Source organism: Protopterus annectens, chromosome 1.part1 (assembly GCF_019279795.1).
Source record: "Protopterus annectens isolate FY-2018-M chromosome 1.part1, PAN1.0, whole genome shotgun sequence".
In the NCBI taxonomy this organism is placed as follows: Eukaryota; Metazoa; Chordata; order Ceratodontiformes; family Protopteridae; genus Protopterus; species Protopterus annectens.
The window spans coordinates 269,026,617-269,045,851 of NC_056726.1; the positions used below are offsets into that span (position 1 = coordinate 269,026,617).

General features: G+C 37.9%; 1 protein-coding gene across 3 annotated transcripts in view; it reads left to right on the forward strand.

Annotated features, from left to right (window-relative positions):
- The window catches only part of LOC122804506 (synaptotagmin-like protein 2), a 3,492,381-nt gene that overhangs the window by 1,411,695 nt on the left and 2,061,451 nt on the right, over positions 1-19,235 (forward strand). For 2 of the 3 annotated variants that reach the window (XM_044074423.1, XM_044074438.1), the window contains one exon: positions 6,624-6,734. The exons of the other annotated variant lie outside the window; for it this stretch is intronic. In XM_044074423.1, the coding sequence (XP_043930358.1) occupies positions 6,624-6,734 (111 nt within the window). The remainder of the gene's footprint in view (positions 1-6,623; positions 6,735-19,235) is intronic. 3 annotated transcript variants of the gene reach the window in all.

The following is a 19,235-nucleotide window of genomic DNA, read 5'->3' on the forward strand; positions in this document are numbered from 1 at the left end:
ACAAGTTTGAAACTGTGTGGTTCATAATGATTATATTGCCCCCACAAAAAAAAAAATCGGTAGTGTTCTGCCAATTATTTTTACAATTAATGAATACGTCAGCCATGTGTGTTCTACATATTCTGTGAAATTAGAAATGTATAGAATTTTCTAGTGAGATTATGGAAAGCAGGATTTTTTTTGCACGTGTCAATGCTGGGGGTGTATTCCAATTAGATTTTACCAATCTCTTGTTTTGCCCAAACTATCACTACTGCTACTTGAGTAGATAAATGCAGTAAAAGGGATTATACAGTATATTGCATCCTCACTACCCCCCCTAAAAAGTTATCACTTCTGGCTGCCTATCTGCCACCATCAGTGACCATCTAGGGACCTTTGCCATGAGACAATCTAATCATGCACATAAATACATACACTGTAATGTGCGATTACTATCCTCCAATAAGGAAACATTTACTAGCTACCTCAACAAAGACAACTGTGCCATTTTAAAATACTTAACCCCTAGATGACACCATAACTCAATTTAACATATTCCTTAGCATACTAAAAGAACTAGATCCCACCAGATCCAAATGAAGCAAATCCATCCCTACTTCATTACCATCTCATGCTAAACAGAGATGATGCTTGTAATGCACTGCCTGCTGACAACGCACCACAAAAATGGCAATATTTTAGACAGCTTGGGAACCCTTCTAAACTAAAAATCAGAACAAACAACACTAGATAATTTTCCAAGCTTCAAGGCAACCCCCAACAGACCCCCAGGCTTTTCTGGAGCAGAAGCAAAAGACTATTACAACCAGCCCAGGCTAGAACTCTTTCAACAACTACCAACAACAACTTGGACCCTATAGTTGCCCAAGCCAATATACATCTCATACACGCTACCCTCTTAACAAACCACCTGCCTGCCTCACTATCCCAAACACTATTAGTCACCACCAAAATCCTTTCTCCTTCAATCAGTATCCACCTCTTCTACCAAAAACACCTGCTGAAACTAAAAATTTCTATCCGAGTCTCGTATCATAAAATCACTGCAAGTGCTACTGCATTCCCTGATTCTACAATCAAACCAATCTGTTGCAGAAATCTGTCTGAAAAAATCCCACATCCATACCTCTACATAAAGATCAATATCCACCAACTTCGATTGCTGACCTTTAGCCATTCTACTTCCACTCTTAAAAATACTAGAAAAATATATTCACTCCTAGCTCCTGTCCAATCTTCTCAATAACAATCTCCAATCCACCATTCAACACATGATTTCCAGCTTCACGAAGACATTACTACTGCTCTACTCAGTTTTAACAAAATCATAAACTCTAATAGAAACACCAACAACCTAGTATTCTGCCTTTTCTTTCAAACCAATGTCTGCTCCATGTACTATCCTCCCTAGGACTCTCCCATTCATCCTTTGTTGGTGCGATAGCTATCTCACCAACATCTCCAGGCTATTAAATGGAAATGGAGATATCTCACCCTTTCTGTCTGCCTCTGTTGGAGTACATCAGTGATGTATTTTAGGCCCTGTAGTATTTAACATATTCATGTTCGATTCTCTGCATGGCTTGGGAGTGACTTCTGTGTGGAGTCTTCATGTCCTCCCCGTGGTTGGGTAGCCTTTGAAAGACATGCGTGCGTAAATGGGCATGCCTTCATTGAAGGTTGGGCGTCGAGCTGGCACCTCGGCATTTTCTAAAAATCTACTGCCAATCGTTGGCGGACCGGAGTTCCACTGTGGCGACCCCTTACCGGGAAAAAGCCGAAAGACAAACCAACTAATAATCTTCATAAAGCTATTAAAGAAGCCTCCATAGTACAAGTAAATGCTGCCACTATTGTATGTTCTACAGCTGCTCCAAAAGATAACCCAGGACTCCTTTTCCTTAATTGAGGCCTGGCTAGTTGACTACCAACTACTTTTATATACTTAAAAAATAAATAATGCTGTTTTTACAGAGATCCCTGTCAGTAGAGAAATAATCCCTCAAAATCACATCAGCAAATACTAAAACTGAAATAATTTCCAGCACAAAGTTTCTTGGTGCCGTAACTGACAGTAGCTTGAGTGATATGGTCATATTTTCAGTTATCACAAAAATGCATCAAATGCTCGGCTGATTCTGCCAAAATGAGCCCTTTCTCATCAACTCCTCTAGGAATTCTTTAGCAACATGTTGCCTTCTTCCTTCACTTCTCTGTGTAGCATCCATCCTGACTAATCTTTGTGACACGTTAAAATATAAACTAGAAGTTTGCTACAATGTAAATAACTAAGTTTACATCTAACTTAACTGTTAACATCTCTGCCTAACACTAAAGCACCTACACTGGCTCAAACTACCAGATTACCTTACCTACTACCGATTGCTTACTGCCCATGCAATAATACACACACCTGACACCTGCCCATCACTACAAGGCATCCTGAAGTAGTACTTGCTCCTCTCTTGGGAATCAACACTAACCGAACAAATACCACCTGTACCGCCTGACCAGGACAAAGTATCACAGCAGTTCAGGCAATGAACTTTACTCAGCCGATGTTGCTAAGCTCCGGAACTCCATCCCATGCATCTTAAAACAAGACACCACCATATATTTCAAGCACAACTTAAAAACAGTACCGAACTTCCTCATGGCTATGATCATGCTCCCGTTCTGGCTAAACCGACCTTCTTTTGTTGTTTTTCGTTTTTTGGGATTTCTAATTAGTTAACATTTACTCCATGTGAGAATCAAACCCTGAACCTTGTGTCTGTAAGGTAAACACCTTAACCATTTTTCCAACCTTCTGGGTCAGGGTATTTCACTGTCTCAGGATGCACAAGCCAGAATGCCCCTACACTCACACACACACCAATGCAGCAGCAATCATTCCTGTACACACAGCAACACACTCATGATGTTGCACTGAGATCTGCTACTGCCATAGACAAGTATACAGCATCTTCTTGGATCACTAATCTGAAATACTGCAGTTGAGTTTTTCTTTTTTTTGAATTGCTCTACCCTTTTGATCCCAATGTAAGGTTCCAGGGCAGAGCACATGGCAAATTTACCTTACCACACCCACAAATGGGTCTATATTAGTTCGCCGAAAGTTATTTTTGGTGAACGCCTCTTCGTCGACACGTATTCAGCGAAAATCACTTCCATGATCTCTGAATTCTCTGAGCAATGAAGTAGCTGACAAAGTACACAGCTTTGCCCTTTTCCCTACTGTAATACGATCTCAGAGTTTGTATATATAGTTAGGGAGCTGTGGAGGGTGAAGCCCCCCACTAGGGTGGGTTTGATTTAGTTAGTTGCGAGTTCTATTGTGCAATGGGGCAATTCTTTCATTGCCCTTGGAAAATCCAGCGAATCGCAGAAGCGGTTTTCGCTGAATGTGTCACCAAAGAGGTGTTTGCTGAAAATAACTTTCAGCGAAGTAATATAGACCCCCACAAACTGTCGCATTTGAATGTGATGCTATCCAGCAGACTGAAGTAGCATTACTTGCTGGAAGCTGCATGGCATTGTAATGCTACAAGGGTCTTTGAATCAATCCTTTATAATGCAGTGAGCAATCCTGCTAGAAATAGGATTGGTTAGTGTGTTATGTGTTTATAAATAACCCCCTGCAAGATTCAGTCCCAAAATGCATGCATAACATTCTTCAGATTTTTGTTTTCACTTTTCTTGATATCCGAAAATGAGACACAGTTCCTGCTCTTTCTAAGATAGGGACAAACTGTAAAGAGAAAATGAAAGCTCCATGTCTGTGTTTGTTTTCAATAACAAAATAATTTAGTAAAGCATACTTCATAATTCCAAAGTAGGCATTTAGTGGACATGTTATGGTTTCAGAATGTTAGAATGATTAAGCGTACTTTGTTGTGCTGTCAAATTAGGATTTATGAATGTTTGAATGACTGATTTCATCCATCCATCAGTCATCTGCTGGGTCTTATCAGTTTAGTAGACAACTGCAGGCTCAGAAATACCTTCTTTTTCCCAAGACAATTAAATGATTGCAGTTTAAAATAATGATATCTGTCATGCATTAGCATGTCTAATTTATTCATATGCTGGCCCAGGGCTCTTCATTTGTTGACTTTCTCTTTGCTAATACCTTTCCTGCTACTTGTACCGCTATAGAGTTTAATTGGTACAGTCTTTCTAGTGGCCTAAAGGAAGATTTCTGAAATTACAAAAGACAAGGTGACTTTATGATGGGTGTTAGCATGATTCTGTGAGCATGATTTTCAGACTATTTTTGACTGAAGATTAAGAAATTTAAAAATATGCTCTTTGAACAAGGACAGGCTAAAATGTTTGTTTTCTGAGGATGAGAGCAGTAAACCAAATATACACATTTACTTAGGTGTATCGTTAAACATAACCTGTGTACTCCCATACTGGGATTTTAAAAGCTTTATGCTGGCCTGGTTCCATTTCAAAACAGTTACCTGGAAATATTTGCTGCAGTGAGTTTCAGTGTATGGCAAGCAAGCACGGTTGTCATGGAGACTGGATGGCGTCACTCAGCTTGGGGGAGGAGTTAGTAGACAACCCATTTGTCCAGTGAGAAGCCATCAGTTCAGTGAGCTGTATGTTACTCAGACAGGATACAGATTGTGGTGCATCATATCAGCACAGTGTTACCCAAATGTAAGGCAAAGCCCTGATGCATACAACTCCACAGGCTCATAATTACATGCATAGCTGTGCACTGACTGATGCAGTCGGCAGCTAGATGCATAAAGAGTGGATTGTATATGTGTGCACATGGACACGCATTGTAGAAGAGTAAAAAAATAAAAGTATTTTTTTTTATAAGGTGCTGCAGATGATGATGGAGCACACTTATTCCATATTAGCTCTAGAGAGCAAATGTGGACTGTAATTCCCTTAGAAAAGACCAGCAGGACTTTGAACCTGTCGCAACAGTGATGTCATTCTTAGAAAACTAGTCTAAGACATGCAAATGCTGCATAGTACATAGGCATTGGAAGTGGGCTCCATTTAGTTTGTTTCATGAATGAAGCATATAAGGGAGTATTCATCAGTTTATCACTTGTTCCATATGTCTAGAAATGAAATCCACCCAACCACTTCAAAAGAGTCAGATGCACACATGATGGGGGTTGTGTGCGAGGGACCTGCATTGTCCTTAATGCCAATGCATAAAGTCCATGCTTAATATCTGGATGTATATACTTCCTGCCACAACCTCTACTATTATAAATGCACTCCATGTGTACTGCCTTTGTCTCTGAACTACTCTGTAGTAGCCCATGTGCAGCCATCATTATCCTCTACATAGCATGGAGCTTCTGGATGGTGTACCTTTTCAAAGTGCATGTTTGCATGTATCTGCCTGCCTACCAGGTATAATTATAATCCAGGTCTACCCCTCCCCCCTACACTGCATCCATATTGAGCACACAGGCTACATGTGGTGGTTTCCCTATCTATTTCAAATGTGACTGATCAGCTGGAGGCCTACTGTTGAAGATGCTTATTACTGTTAGAAATATAAAAATGTGCAGGTTGCAGCTGCAAAAAACAAAAAATGAATTAATGCTGTGTGATGAATGGTATGTCATACCTTTATAATACAAGCAGAATAAAAGAGCACATGTAAAGACTTAAGAAATACTTTGCTTCCTATTTGTGGTAAGTTATTTCTTCCAATTGATAAATCCGTTTATATTATAGGGTAACCATAGACTCATCGTCAGATACTAGACATACTGTGCACTAGATCTTGGAGAGGCCTAGCCGAGATTCCCAATTAACCCAGAGCACTGCCTGGCTCAGTGACTTGTTCAGGGGCTCACAACAGGCCAACTCCGGCTGTGGGAATCCAGCCCTGGAATAGAAGATGGAGCTCATTTGCAGACTTCATCCCCTCAACTGTACAGATTTTCCCAGAATGTCCAGATTTTTGCTTCATATTTTTGGTGTGTTCCTCCTAAAATCTGCACCTATCTGGCAAATAACTGGGAAGTGAAGTCATTAAATAATGACAAATATTTGAGTTTGACTTCACATGCTTCAAAAAATTCATGCTAATGAAAAACCTATTATTCTATCAACTTTCTAAGTTTGTAAGAACAATATTTAAAATCTGTCCCTATTTGTCCCCCCATCATTTTAGGCTTTGTCCAGAATTTTTGCTCTAAGAGATTGAGAGGTATTTTTTGCATTACCAACCAGACAACTATTGTTTGAGTGCATATAAGTGACGCACTATACTCAGTGTGCTACATAACCATACTGTGAATTTCCAGTCAAGGATGGGTTGAAACCAAGATTTTCCTTGTCTACGGTATAATGTAGTCTTAAACAGCACTGAACTCCTCTGTTCACAGATCACATGAAAAAGTTTCAGCTTCTCCATTCACTGACATACTAAAATATAGACAAATGCATCATTTGGGAAATGTAGCTTTCTTGTAATTTTTTGTATGTATAACATTTGATATACTAAATCATAATGCGACATTTCTTATTTAGTTTTGCTGTTAGGTATGAAGTACATGATTACCGCGGTTTATATTCTGATGTCTCTGACATAGTTTGATGTGAATTAACTGACATTCATTTTTCACTAGGGCAGCGCGCCAGTATTGTACAAAGGGAAAGTGGACAGACTTCATTAGAAGATGATTCATTAAACAAGTCTTATGAGGGAAGTCCTTTGAACACCACTATGTTGAGCCAAGGTATTGTATTTTTGTATTTTGTAACTTTAGCAGCATCTTAGAAATGTTGCAGTCTACCTGGCTGGCAGTATAATTAAAATAAAGTTTTCGGATACCCAGTCACCTTCAGTTTATAGCAGCAACATAGTTGTGTTTACTTCGTTTATAAGCCATAGTACAGCCATGGCCTCAAGCTCAATGCCAAAAAGTGCATTGTCATCCCCTTTGGTAAAAACTCTGTACCCATGAACTACAACATAGGCGTTAGTATACTTAACACCGAAAGTGTGATGAGACCTTGGGACACAGGTGGACAGTAGTCTCTCCTTTGATAATCACATCGCCACAGTAGTCAGGAAATCCTTCTATGTAGCACACCTTATCACAAAAGGTTTCTCATCCAGAACAAAAAGAGGTCATTGTTCCCCTTTACTCATCACTCATTAGACCCATTATAGAGAACAACACCCGTTTTGGTATGTACCTCACAAGACATCTACAACAACTGGAAAGGCCGCAGAAATGCCTCGCAAAGAGGATTACTGACCTCAAACAGATGCCCTATGCAGACCATCTCAAAAAACTCCAACTTTACTCTGTCGCATATCGCCTACTCAGAAGTGATCTCTGCCTAACATACAAAGCTATATCAAACCCAGAGCTGTTGGACATGCTCCACTTAAAGAAATCCCAATCCCTCTGAACTACACGCTCTAGGGACCTAAACCTTGTCACCACAGTAAAGAATACATGCCGGAGGGATAGATTCCTGTCCCAGAGGCTTCCCATACTCTGGAATAAACTACCTATCTATATCAAACAAAGCTCCTCATTAGCACTCTTCAAGAAAAATCTTGATGATTGGATGGGAAATAGGAAATTCACCCCAGGGATCACCTCTGTGGCTCTGCTACACAGTGGCACAGGAAAATAATTTTCTTGGGTGGCAAAAGCCAGGGTACCTTTTTGGCTGGGCTTGTATAGGCCCCAGGGCCAATAGCCTAGTACCTACCTATGAACCTACAGTTCAGTGAAACAAACAGCAGCTGGCCCACCTGCCACCAGTTGATGTTGCAGAATCCATAAAATAAATATCTGTGTTTCCTAACTGATCTGTCACTAAAATTACTTGTTAATGCACGTTTATGCTAAAAAGAAATTTAAAAAGTTTAGCCACTTCATTTAATTACTAAAGAACAGCATTGAAAAAATGCTGAGCTTACAGAATGATTTTGACAATCCGTGACATAACTGCTCTCTCAGCATTTACTTAAGTCACTACTTCATAACTTTAGCATTCCATGATGGCACATTTCATAGCTGTTGAAAGTTAGCACAGTATTATATAGCTTTTTCACTCACATTACGACTTCAGAATGTTTACTGATCCACTTAATAATGATGGCCATTTTTTAGACATGCTCATTATTAAACCATTTAATTGATTTATCCAACTGTGCTTTCCTTGGGGACATCAGTGAATATACTTAGCCTGAACGTTCATGAATTCACAAAATCTGATGCATGCTTTTATCTGAGACTGTGTGTTGAAAAAAATAAGGACAGAAGTGGCCAACCCCTGTTTGGGGGGGTATTTTCTGAACTGTTTATATTTGCAATATTGTAAGTTATATGTACATGACTTTCTTTTATCTTTGTACATTACTCTCTGAAATAGATTACTGCATTTTTAATGCATTTATTTTAAAATATAAAAATAAGAATGACTATGTTATTTGTCAGTGACCTCTTGTCTCAAATTTTAAACACTTTGTTGGCATTCATAGATTTATAAAGTAATGTCTGCAGCCTAAATCACAGAACAGGAAGCTTAGACTTCCAAAACCAGCCATGCCATATCTGTGTGCATCTTTCAAAGTGAAGAATCTGAATGTATAAAACATTTATGTCATGGCATATGTTACATTAGGGCATATTTAATCCTGTAACTTTTTCATAAAGCTGACAAGTGTTCATATGTTTAGGGAACATTACAAATGCAAGGAGAGTGACTTGTCTATCGAGATACCTAGGTGTATCTGTTGAGAGACCTGCTGCAGAAGGTTGTTTAGTGGGTCTGCAGTAAGGATATATTGCAGATCAGTCTGTGCTGCTTGATCATTCAGATGTTTAGAAAAGCATGAAAAATATGTCAGTGTAAATTAAAATTATATGTGCAACGATTAATATGCTTTTACCTGCACTAGACAGAGGTCAGCTTTCAGTATAGTTGTGTTTGCCAGTGGATAAGCTTTAAGATGAAATGTTGTAATACTTTGTATGTAGCATGGATTTGGAATAATTGATGCAAATGTGAGCAAGCAATATTTAATGTTGAAAGGAATCAGTAGGATGTAACTGCAGAGTTACCTGGAGGCGTCACTCTGCTGCAATGAGTTAAGCAATGTATTGTGCTGGGGGATTATTATTGCAGCTTTCTATAAGGGATCAGTTATTTTTCTTAAAGTACCCTCTGAAAGCAGGTCTTTTCTAGGGCTGCTCTGATTTTACAGGGTTTCAAGACAGAGGTCATCCATGCACACACTAATACTGAGCTTGGGGGAGTATTTTAAGGTTATTTTGCAAGAAAGGCAAAGAAGGATCAGTCCTGGCATGTATCATATTTAAAATTAACTGTGTCAAAAAATACAGTGCGACTCTTAGTTAAACTACATTTTTTATTATTTTTATACTATCACAACAGTAGCAAGTAACTAGCATAGTGAATGTTTGTGCCTCCAAGGGCCCCTGCAGCCCTGGTATCTACTGCACCTCATTTGCCTGCTAGCTTATTTTCTCTTGTGCCCCCCCCCCCCATTTATTGTCTAAATTGTTTTGTGTAATTTGCTGTAAGTTGAAGCCAAATTTGGGTATGCTTTCACATACATGCAATGCTCATTTGAACTGCTGTGGACTCCTTAGGGGTGGAATTATACTCTTCAGACATGGTTGTTGCAAGAGCTGTATTTGTCCTTTCCTCAAAGTATTCCTGAGGTCAGAAGTCACTACCTGTCTCCTCGGTATTGGGTCATGTGACAGTAGCTACTCAGTCCCATCCTTTCACTGGTTGGTCCTTTTAGTGCACGAGTAGCTAAACAAACTTGTATTAGCTTGGATGCATTCAAGGCCAACATCCTCATGCCACCAACAGATCAGCAGAACAGCAGTGTGGCTACTTAACGAAAACTGCTCCAAAACTACTTCAGTAAGAAATGGAAATGCTTAGCATAGAAGGCAGCCTTTCATATTTCAGAAGGAACAAGCAATGTTTAGGGAGGAGAAGAAGACTTTTGTATATTATGGAATTTGTTTGAGACCAGCATTAAAGAAGACTTTGTGGTATCGGGAGTTTTTAGCTTTTGGAAGAATAAATGGACCAGCTCTGGGATATAATCTGTTAGCATCCCACATAAGTGAGGACTAGATTATGGCATGTCTGAGAAATCCAGCTTTTAGCTCAAAACAATAAGATAGGTCTGGAAGTGATGTGTTTGTCTTCTCAATCTATTCTATTGCCATTTTCTGAGAGAAGAGGGACTTAGTGTTCTGTGGGTTTTTTCTGTAAAACAGGATTTGAAAGACTCCATTCTTGGGGGGGGGGTTACCTCATATGTTGACTGTGTACAGGAATGTTACATATCTTGAGCTTGAGGCTTGAACCTAGACCATATCCCTTCTATCGTCAGTGTTTCTGAAGCTGAAATTGTCTTGGCTGTTGAGGTTTGGTCACTTAGCCAAAACGTTTGTAAACAGATCTACAGCATAAAGAATTTTAAAATTATTTTTGTCCATTCTAATAGAAGTCTATACTGTCTACCTCATTTAATTTTTTTTTTTTTTTTTTTTTTTTTTTTTTTTTTAAGTATTATTCAATCCTATGTCCTCAAATCCAAACACTAATCACTTAGGAAAGGCAAAGGCACAGCATGCTTTAATATGCTGTTACCACGAATATAGACTGCATATATCAAATTCAAAACAAATAGTTAATACAATTATGGCAATGTTCTAATTCTGTTTAAGATCATCAAGATATTGGACTATGCCCATTTTGTAATGGCATCAGTGCTTCTGATAAACTACCTAACTGAACACAGTTTGGGATTGCTTTTAGGGAACTGGTATAGTTAATAAGAGGTGGGCACGTTTCTGTACTGAATGAAGGTGAATGAGCTCTGTGCTTGTTTTATTTGTTTTTGTATTTCTTTAGTGCTTTTAGCTGTGTACATGCATAGATGACTCATTACATCATATTGGACATACCATTACTGTTCCTTTTACCACCAGTAAACTTGCAGATACAGTATGACCCCGAATGCAGAGTCTTGATGCCTGAAAAATAAAAGCAGCAGCACAAAACTGTAAGGTTGAACAAGAGTATTTATTAATGAATCCATCTACAACTTAAGTAGAAATGATGACTTTCTGGCTACAGTTGTGCAGCACTATAAATTGTGATACCGCCTTTACCCAAGCGCATCCCCAGTATCTACGCCACATAATAAAGTACTAAGCCATGCACTTCTCCCCTCACATATACCAGCAGAATACTTTAAAGCATTCCATATGTTGAGGCTGTGCTGCACCTCCTTGATGGCTATAATATTCTGCTCTATTTGTTCTTTTCCGCAGATGCTGCACATAACGCAGACAGCTGCTACTTTGTACAAGAGCAGCAGTTTTAGCTAGCTCTGTGCACAGCACTGTCAATGAGATGTCTGTTCACCATGGTGACATCTTTGATGGCATGAGTTTGACTACCCAAATGCTGTTTGTGCGTGCAATCAAATCCCATTCCCTTAATCATTTTTCTGCCTGCATTGTCCCTGCCAAATCCAGCTGCACTGCAGTGCAAGGGTAAATGGCCATTATTAGGATACTTAGAGAGTCCTTGCATCAGGGCTGTCTCTCTACATGATTGTCCTTTTACTATTCTGAAACAAATTATCCTTCAATTCATTTTTAGAAATATAAGTAATTCAGGATGATAAATGCGCATTTACAGCTTTCTTTCCATTTTGGCTAACCTTGCTGCCAAATCCTGAAAAAAAATTTACATTTTTTTGTCTGATCAGCATGCAAACACGTTTTTCTTAGTATGTGTTTTGCTAGAGATATCAGACAACTACATTTTTATTCAATTTCTTCATGGTTTCATTTACATTTTAAGAATATATCTAAGGAGAAATACTGGCAGACTTTGGGAATATATCATCTGTCAAAATAGTTAAGCTATGACTGAACTTCCACTGATTACAAGGAAGTTATAGTATGTAATAAATCAACTTTTCAGATACACTTATTTAAAACCATTAATCTGTATGGACACTGTAGCAGTGGTTTTGGTGCAAGCCCTGGAAACAAATTGTCTCTTCCGCTACAGTATAGTATGGATGTTCTAATACAGTGAGGAACAGCATTCTTCATTATACTGTTGGCCATCTCTTGACATTTTTTTTATGGCTTATACTTATAAATGGATAGTGGACCTTCTGTTCACTATTTTTTTCTGAAGGGAACTTTTAGATTGCTGTAGAGAGAATGTAATAGACTCTAATTTCAGTGATTCATTGACTTCCAAAATGGCTGCATACTGATCAACAGTTTAATTTCAGCTCTGCCAGTGTGAAAAAAGAAACAGTTGTACACTGACTGGATGCCAACAAATAAGAAACTTAGAGAAACTGAAAACAAATGAACTAGCAAAGGTGAAGAGAAAACACTGACTGGGAAGAATCCTGGAGCTGTTTAGCAAAAAGCAGTGCTAGCTCCTGCTTTGGTATAAGAGATGGCTTCCAGTAATTTAGAGGAAAAATAAATCAAATGTACTCAGAACTGATAAAAACAAAATGAAACATTGAAGCAGTATATCAACTCAAGTAACAAAAGTTTGGAAAATTTGAAGAAGCTTTAAACAGCTATTCAGATGAAGTGATAAAATTGCAAAAATCAGACTCCAAAATGAAGAAATGGCAGGCTGAGTATACAACTGATTAAGAAGAACTGTTTCAAAAATAAGAGTTAGAAGACAGAGCATGCAGAAAAACAACTGAGGTGTTTCTGTTGTACCAGGGAAACTGGTAGGAATGGACTGTATTAATTTTATGAAAGCACAAATAAGCAACTGGACTAGTATTCCACAACATAATTTGTTAATTGAAAGGGCACATTGTGTGTATGCTCCAAACTTGGCCATGGGAAAGTAACCAAGGCCTGTATTAGCAAAGATGCAATCATACCAGAAGGAGGAGTTGATCCTGACAAAACTGTGGTAGAAGGGCAGTGTATTCAAATGGGGATAACACAGAGTATTTGTGGAAAATGATTATTCCCTGCATGCCAGACCGAAGAGGAGCAAAATTATCCTTGGCTTAATTAAATAAGTATTTTGTGCAAGTATGTGATCTTTAAAAATAAAAAAACTGTGAATGTAATGAAAATATTTCCTTCAGTAAATAAATGTTCAGTTTCAGATGGTAGTTCTGCAGCTGAGGGCAACCATACATTCTATGTTTCCATGGAAACAAACTGACTGCAGATGCAGGCAATAAATCTTGATAGTTCTGGATGTTACCTTAGCATGGATAACCATAATTTTAGGTTGGGTAATGCATTTGGCTGCAGCTGTCAATTTGGGTCAGTTGTTCCCATCGGGAGGATTAAAATTCATCTTTTGAAGATGTACCCAGTCCTGTGTGTTTGTTTTAAGTTAATAGGTTATGTGGTGTTCTAGGGTTATTTTGAGGGCTGTCATTAAAGCAAAAAATCTTGTAAAATGTGACATAAGTAAAAATAGAGATGAGAAAAAAACTGTACGAGACTAATCTGCCAAATGTTAGTGGGTGCATGTAACAAAAGCTGGAAATAAGCATTTTAAAAAGCTGTCATATATAATAGGCGGGCATAATAACTGCACTATCCAAATTATTTTGAAAAATGAATGACCTCACAAGTATAAATAAAAATGTAAGAGTATTGAATTATGTTAAGAAATGTATAGTGCTACTGGAGACACATTTGGGGAAAAGTGAGCATGTGAACCTGATAAAGGATTTCAGAATGAATATTCAGCAGAATATCAGGGACAAAGGAAACGTGGAGTATTCATATTAATTGTTAGAGGAATTTCAATATTGATAGAAGAGGAAAAATATGATGATGATAGATTTGTGGCAGTAAAAGGGCTTCTGGTAAGGGAGGAGGATTACTCCGGTTTATATTCCACCTAAAACTGTTGCAATGGAGCTTAATAAAATTATAGGTGGGGACTGGAACTTGATTTGAACAGTGTGTATGTGTCTGAGGGACCTAAGAGGAAAATATAACAAAGGAGGGGAAATATTTGGTATGGAAGACACAAATTCAGGCAGACACACACAGAATTTGCATATTCTTCCCCAAGTTACAATAACTTGGCCAGACTAGGCAGAAATTATATGTTGCAGGAGCATGTGCATTTAATTGAAAGCTTCAACACACACCAACACATCCAATATCAAATTCAAATCATGTGCCAATTACAATAAGATAAAAATGCAGGGTAATGAACTAAAAATGAGACACTAGCACTTTCCCAGTTACCTGTTAAAAAGAGAGAAATTTAAAGATGGTGTAGTGGAAATTATTCAAGAGTTATTAGGGAAGGTAGAAGCTAGTGAATGGGACAAAGTGGAAATGGAGTTAACCAAATCTTTCTTTTATTTCTACCCTATTTTTTAAAGAAGTCAAAGGAAATATTTAAAAGGGCTAACAAAGGTTAAAGTATTGTAAAATAAGGCAAATCTCACAGAAGAAGAGGTGCAACTGCCAAGTACTGAAGAGAAAATAAGGAGCATCTGGATAACATGCTTGAGTTTAGAAAGATTGCAGTTAAGCAACTGTTTTTGATTACTCCAAAGCACCAAAACTTCTAACACAATGACTTAGGCAACAGAAAGTAGAAAGGATTGTTGGACTGTAGATGTATTAGAGATTTTCAAAAAGTTTATGAAAATTTGTATAAAGCGGAGAAATGTGGAAATCGAGAAAGACCACAAATGGAAGTAGTTATGACACTTAAGTATGCCAAGGTTAGAGTTGCACAAGGCTCAGCAATTAGTGAAGATAGGAGAAGATGAGATAAAAACAGCAAAGTATAATCAGTCTGCAGGAGATTCTACAGGAATTGATGATATTGCTGTGGAAGTTTGGATGTTAGGCAGGAAGAAAGTGATAAAGATCTGTAATGTTTTAACAGTACTTTAAAAGAGATGAAGCACCAGCATCCAGGAAGAAAGCTAAGGTGGCTGGAATAACTAAAGACAACAAAGACCCATCAGACACAGCTTCATATAGGCCCATTACAATGTTAAACCATAGTTATAAAGTGTTTGTCTATAATAGCTAAAAGAATGGCAAATGTGATCCCAAAACTGATGTGGATTGATGTGGTTTTGTGGAGGGGAAGGCACTCTTGAAAACATTAATAGAACGGTGATCCACAGGGAAGTAGAAATTAAGAAAATACTGCTGCTGTTGGTGGGTCTTGATGCATAGAAAACATTCAGCAGAGTAAGTTGGGATTTTTTGAGTAGGGCAATGGAAGCATTTGCATTCCCTGATACAATGATGAGGTTAATTAGGAGGGTATATGAGGGATTTGAGGGAGAAATTAAAGTGGGAGTGTTCCTCTACAACAACTTGAGATGAACCATCAGTGTCCTCTTTCTGCTTTGCTTGCTTTATATATAATGGAGCCATTGTCAAAAAAATAAGGGACTCAAAAATTTAAGGATACAATCAGTATGGTAATCAAGAAAAGTTGGCTTTATTTGCAGACAATATTACTTTGTACCTGATAAGACCAGAAATGGAGACCTCATTGCTGTGGAATATTTTGAGACAGTTTCATGTTTCAGGATACAAAATTAATGAAGATGAAACAGAGGCTATAGCTGTAATCTGTGTACCCACACATGATTTGGTTCAGCAATACCCGTATTCATGGGGACACAATAAAATGAAGCATTTAAGAGTATGGATTAAAAAGAATTCTTTTATGGCAGCTAAGGAAATGTGGGAACAGGTTAAACAAAAGGTAACACAAAACTGAGAAACTAGAAGCTCGTTTATGGATAATGCATAGCAAGATACAAGCAGTGAAAATGTTTTTAGTCCCTTTAGTTTTATGTACAAGTCAGGTATATGTTTATCAACCAGAGAAGTTGTGGACAGTTAATAATAGTTGAAGGAATTCATCTGGGAGGGGAAGACTAGGGTCAAGTAGAATAAGATGATCTTTCCAATAGAGCAAGGTGATTTATGATTACCTGATTTGAAGGGATATTTTAGAGCTACACATTTAAGGCTCATGTACATAACACAATTAGAAAGGTATAATTCATAATGGAAATTGATGACGAAGCAGAGGGGTGGGGAATCTGAGAAATAAGGAGAAAGTTGGACATTGAATGCAAATCCTTAATGAGAATAACAGCCATACAGAATATTACATTTATAAAGTAGCAGAAAGTATTCTAAGAACTAAGTCAACATGAGAATGGAGAAAGGAGATTTTGCCAGTAGGGATGACTGCAGCTATGGGTACAGAGAATAGGCAAGAGGGGGCTGAAATTTACTGGAGACAACCAGCAAAGGAATCAAGGTATTGGGAGCAAATAACTAGAGAGGGAAAGTTAATAGAATGGGAAGAGAATAAGAAGAACTTTTGACTGCAGGGTAAGAAATAAATAGCTAGGAACATGTTTTGTATGTTTTGGAAGTTTGGCAGACTTGAAAAATTCCCTACAGAGGAGTCTGTCAGAAATATTGGGTGAGCAAATGGCTATAACTAAGGAAACTATTCATCATTCATTCATTTATTTAATTATTTGAGCAGGGATACAGGATCTAAATTGCTGAGATATTGTCATGCCTTATGTTTAATTCTGGTAGCTGACAAAAAACAAGCATTAGAAAACTGAAATCAAACCTTAAACCAACTATAATTAAAGTATTAACATTGTAACAGAAATAAAAGAACTGGAAGTGGGATCTTTAGAAAAGGTTAGGAGCAAATTGCATAGAAAAATGGAAATTACAATAACAATACATGCAGAATGTTTTTTGAATGGAAGTGAGGTTTAAGGGAAGGTAGGAATTGAGCAATTTGTTATATTGAATTGATAGTTATACAAAAGTATGTGTGATGTATGATGTTTGTAAATGGGAATTTGTTAACATGGTTTGTTTTCTGTTATGTAAATGTATATTTACCCATGTTTTAAGTGTAAACTGCATTTATTGAACATAACAGCATTATTTAGAATATGCATCTGTTAGCAGTTATTGTTTTTAGTTTAGGTTGTGGAGCTATATGCTAATTGTCTACATAGTGTGTGTCATAACTTTGCTTGTCTCTATCAAAATTTGTTTGTGGGATCAAACAATGACCAATTACAGGATCAGCCTGGGTATTACAAATATAATTGGTGGAAATGTGTTCACAAGGAGAAAAGTACTAATGTTTTAAATATTTACTGCAAAAATAACTGTGTGTGCGCATGTGTCATATATGGGACTTCAGTTAAACAATAACTTAAGATATGTGATCAGACCTTATAAGAACAGCCCTTTTATTTTAATTTCAATGTGTGTTGGTGCCTCACTGGGCAAAACATTTTCATTCTACTGCTAACTGCTTGTAGGGTTCTAGCTTTGCCTTTTTCCACATTACATTTATGCTATTTTTAACAATGTTTATCTCCATGTTCTTAACTTTGTAGTACTCACTTCAGATTTTTTTTTAATTCCTGCAGTCCGGTGTTACATTTAAGATGCATATGCTAAAATTTTCAATGTTGCAAGTAGGCTTGTCTTCCACTCCTCATACTCTTGTTTCCCTGTTTCTTCTAGGAGTTGATTTTCTGTACATTTTTCACATATGGCCATTCACGTCAAATACAGTCTGTCTGAATTTTTCTCAATCAGGATTAGTTAGATACTGGCTGAGTACGCAACATTAAATATCTTGGATAGTATTTAATGTATACAAAGAATATGCATTTTTAATTATGGTTCATTTCTTTTAAGTCCTGTTTGTCATTTTAAATATCTTACCTTCAGTTTAGTCTATATTTTTCTATGCAGGATATTAAAAATGTGAGTGCATTTTGGTTACCCTTTGAAATTCTAATAAAATCAGTTTTAATCCTTAGAATCATAGAAATGAAAGTGGTAATGCCCAATGTTGTGGTACCTTGGAGTACTTCGCCCCCTGCTCTGAGGAACAGGGTCTCAGAAAAAATAGGAAAGTAGCAGGGGTGTGGAGGCCACGGCCCATGTCAGGGTGTGTGGAGGCCAGGGCCCATGACAGGGTGTGCTTCCCTTGCAAAAAGATGTTTTGTAGCTGTACTAGTGAGTCTAAATGTCATTACTCAGAAAATTCTGCCTTACACATTTTGATACAGAGCCAGTGTATTGTGGACTTGTCCCTTTTTCTTGGAAAAATGCAAATGCTTGCAATGATCACAAAACGTTAAAGATTTTGAATATTTGATGTAGCTTCTGGTGTTGTTCTTGGGGGGGGGGGGTCCAGTATATATCAGCCTGAGAGGAGATGGTTATCAGTCAAACATCTTCACTACAGATGGCCTGCAGCTGTCTTTCCAGGGCTTTCATATATTGATCAAAACCTTGCCCACCCTCATAGTGCCTGTTTTAGACAACATCAGCCTCTAAAACTATCCACCAAAAAACAGAATATAGATAACCTGAATGTTTTATGCTCAGTGTTATGAGCCTTAACTGAAAACTCCACTCTGTGCACACCCTCCTTACTATGAAATGCATCCATATATGCATCATCAAGGAGACCTGGTTCAAGTCCATAGACAGCACCCCATCGGTCCAAGTTTTCAGTGCTTACGATGCATTTAGGTCCACCAGACTAGGTGAGGGCAGTAAAGGTGGGGGTGTGTCTTTGTATTCATTAAACAATGTGCCATCTGCAAATTTGTAAACAGGATAATGGCCTGGAACTCCTCCATGTCCAACTAACTAGCCAACTATAGGACCCCTAGTATATCTACTCTGGTACATACCTCCTACCTGACAAGTATGGAGTCTCTTTGCATCAAACCAAACACCATTATCTAAGAGGACTTCAACTACCCCTCTATAAATTGTGAGACTTGCACATCCCCTAACATGCATGCCTAGACATTTCTAGGCTTCATTAATGCAAATTCTCTGTGCCAACCACAAGCCCACACCTCAACCAGGGGTTGGGCAACAAAATTCTGGACTTGGTCCTTACCAAGAGGGGAGAACTCTGTTCTGTACCAGTTGTGCCCCACTATTTAGTCAAATCTGACCATAAATCAATCACATTCATTATAAGACTGAAGTCAAAAGCATATCTTACAACTGTCCAGATTTTTGTCTCATTTTCCGTCTGCTCTTAAAATGAGTGGTTTTCTGGCAAATCATTGTGCATTGAAGTCACTAAATGATAGACACTTCAGTTTCAGAGTTCATATCCTT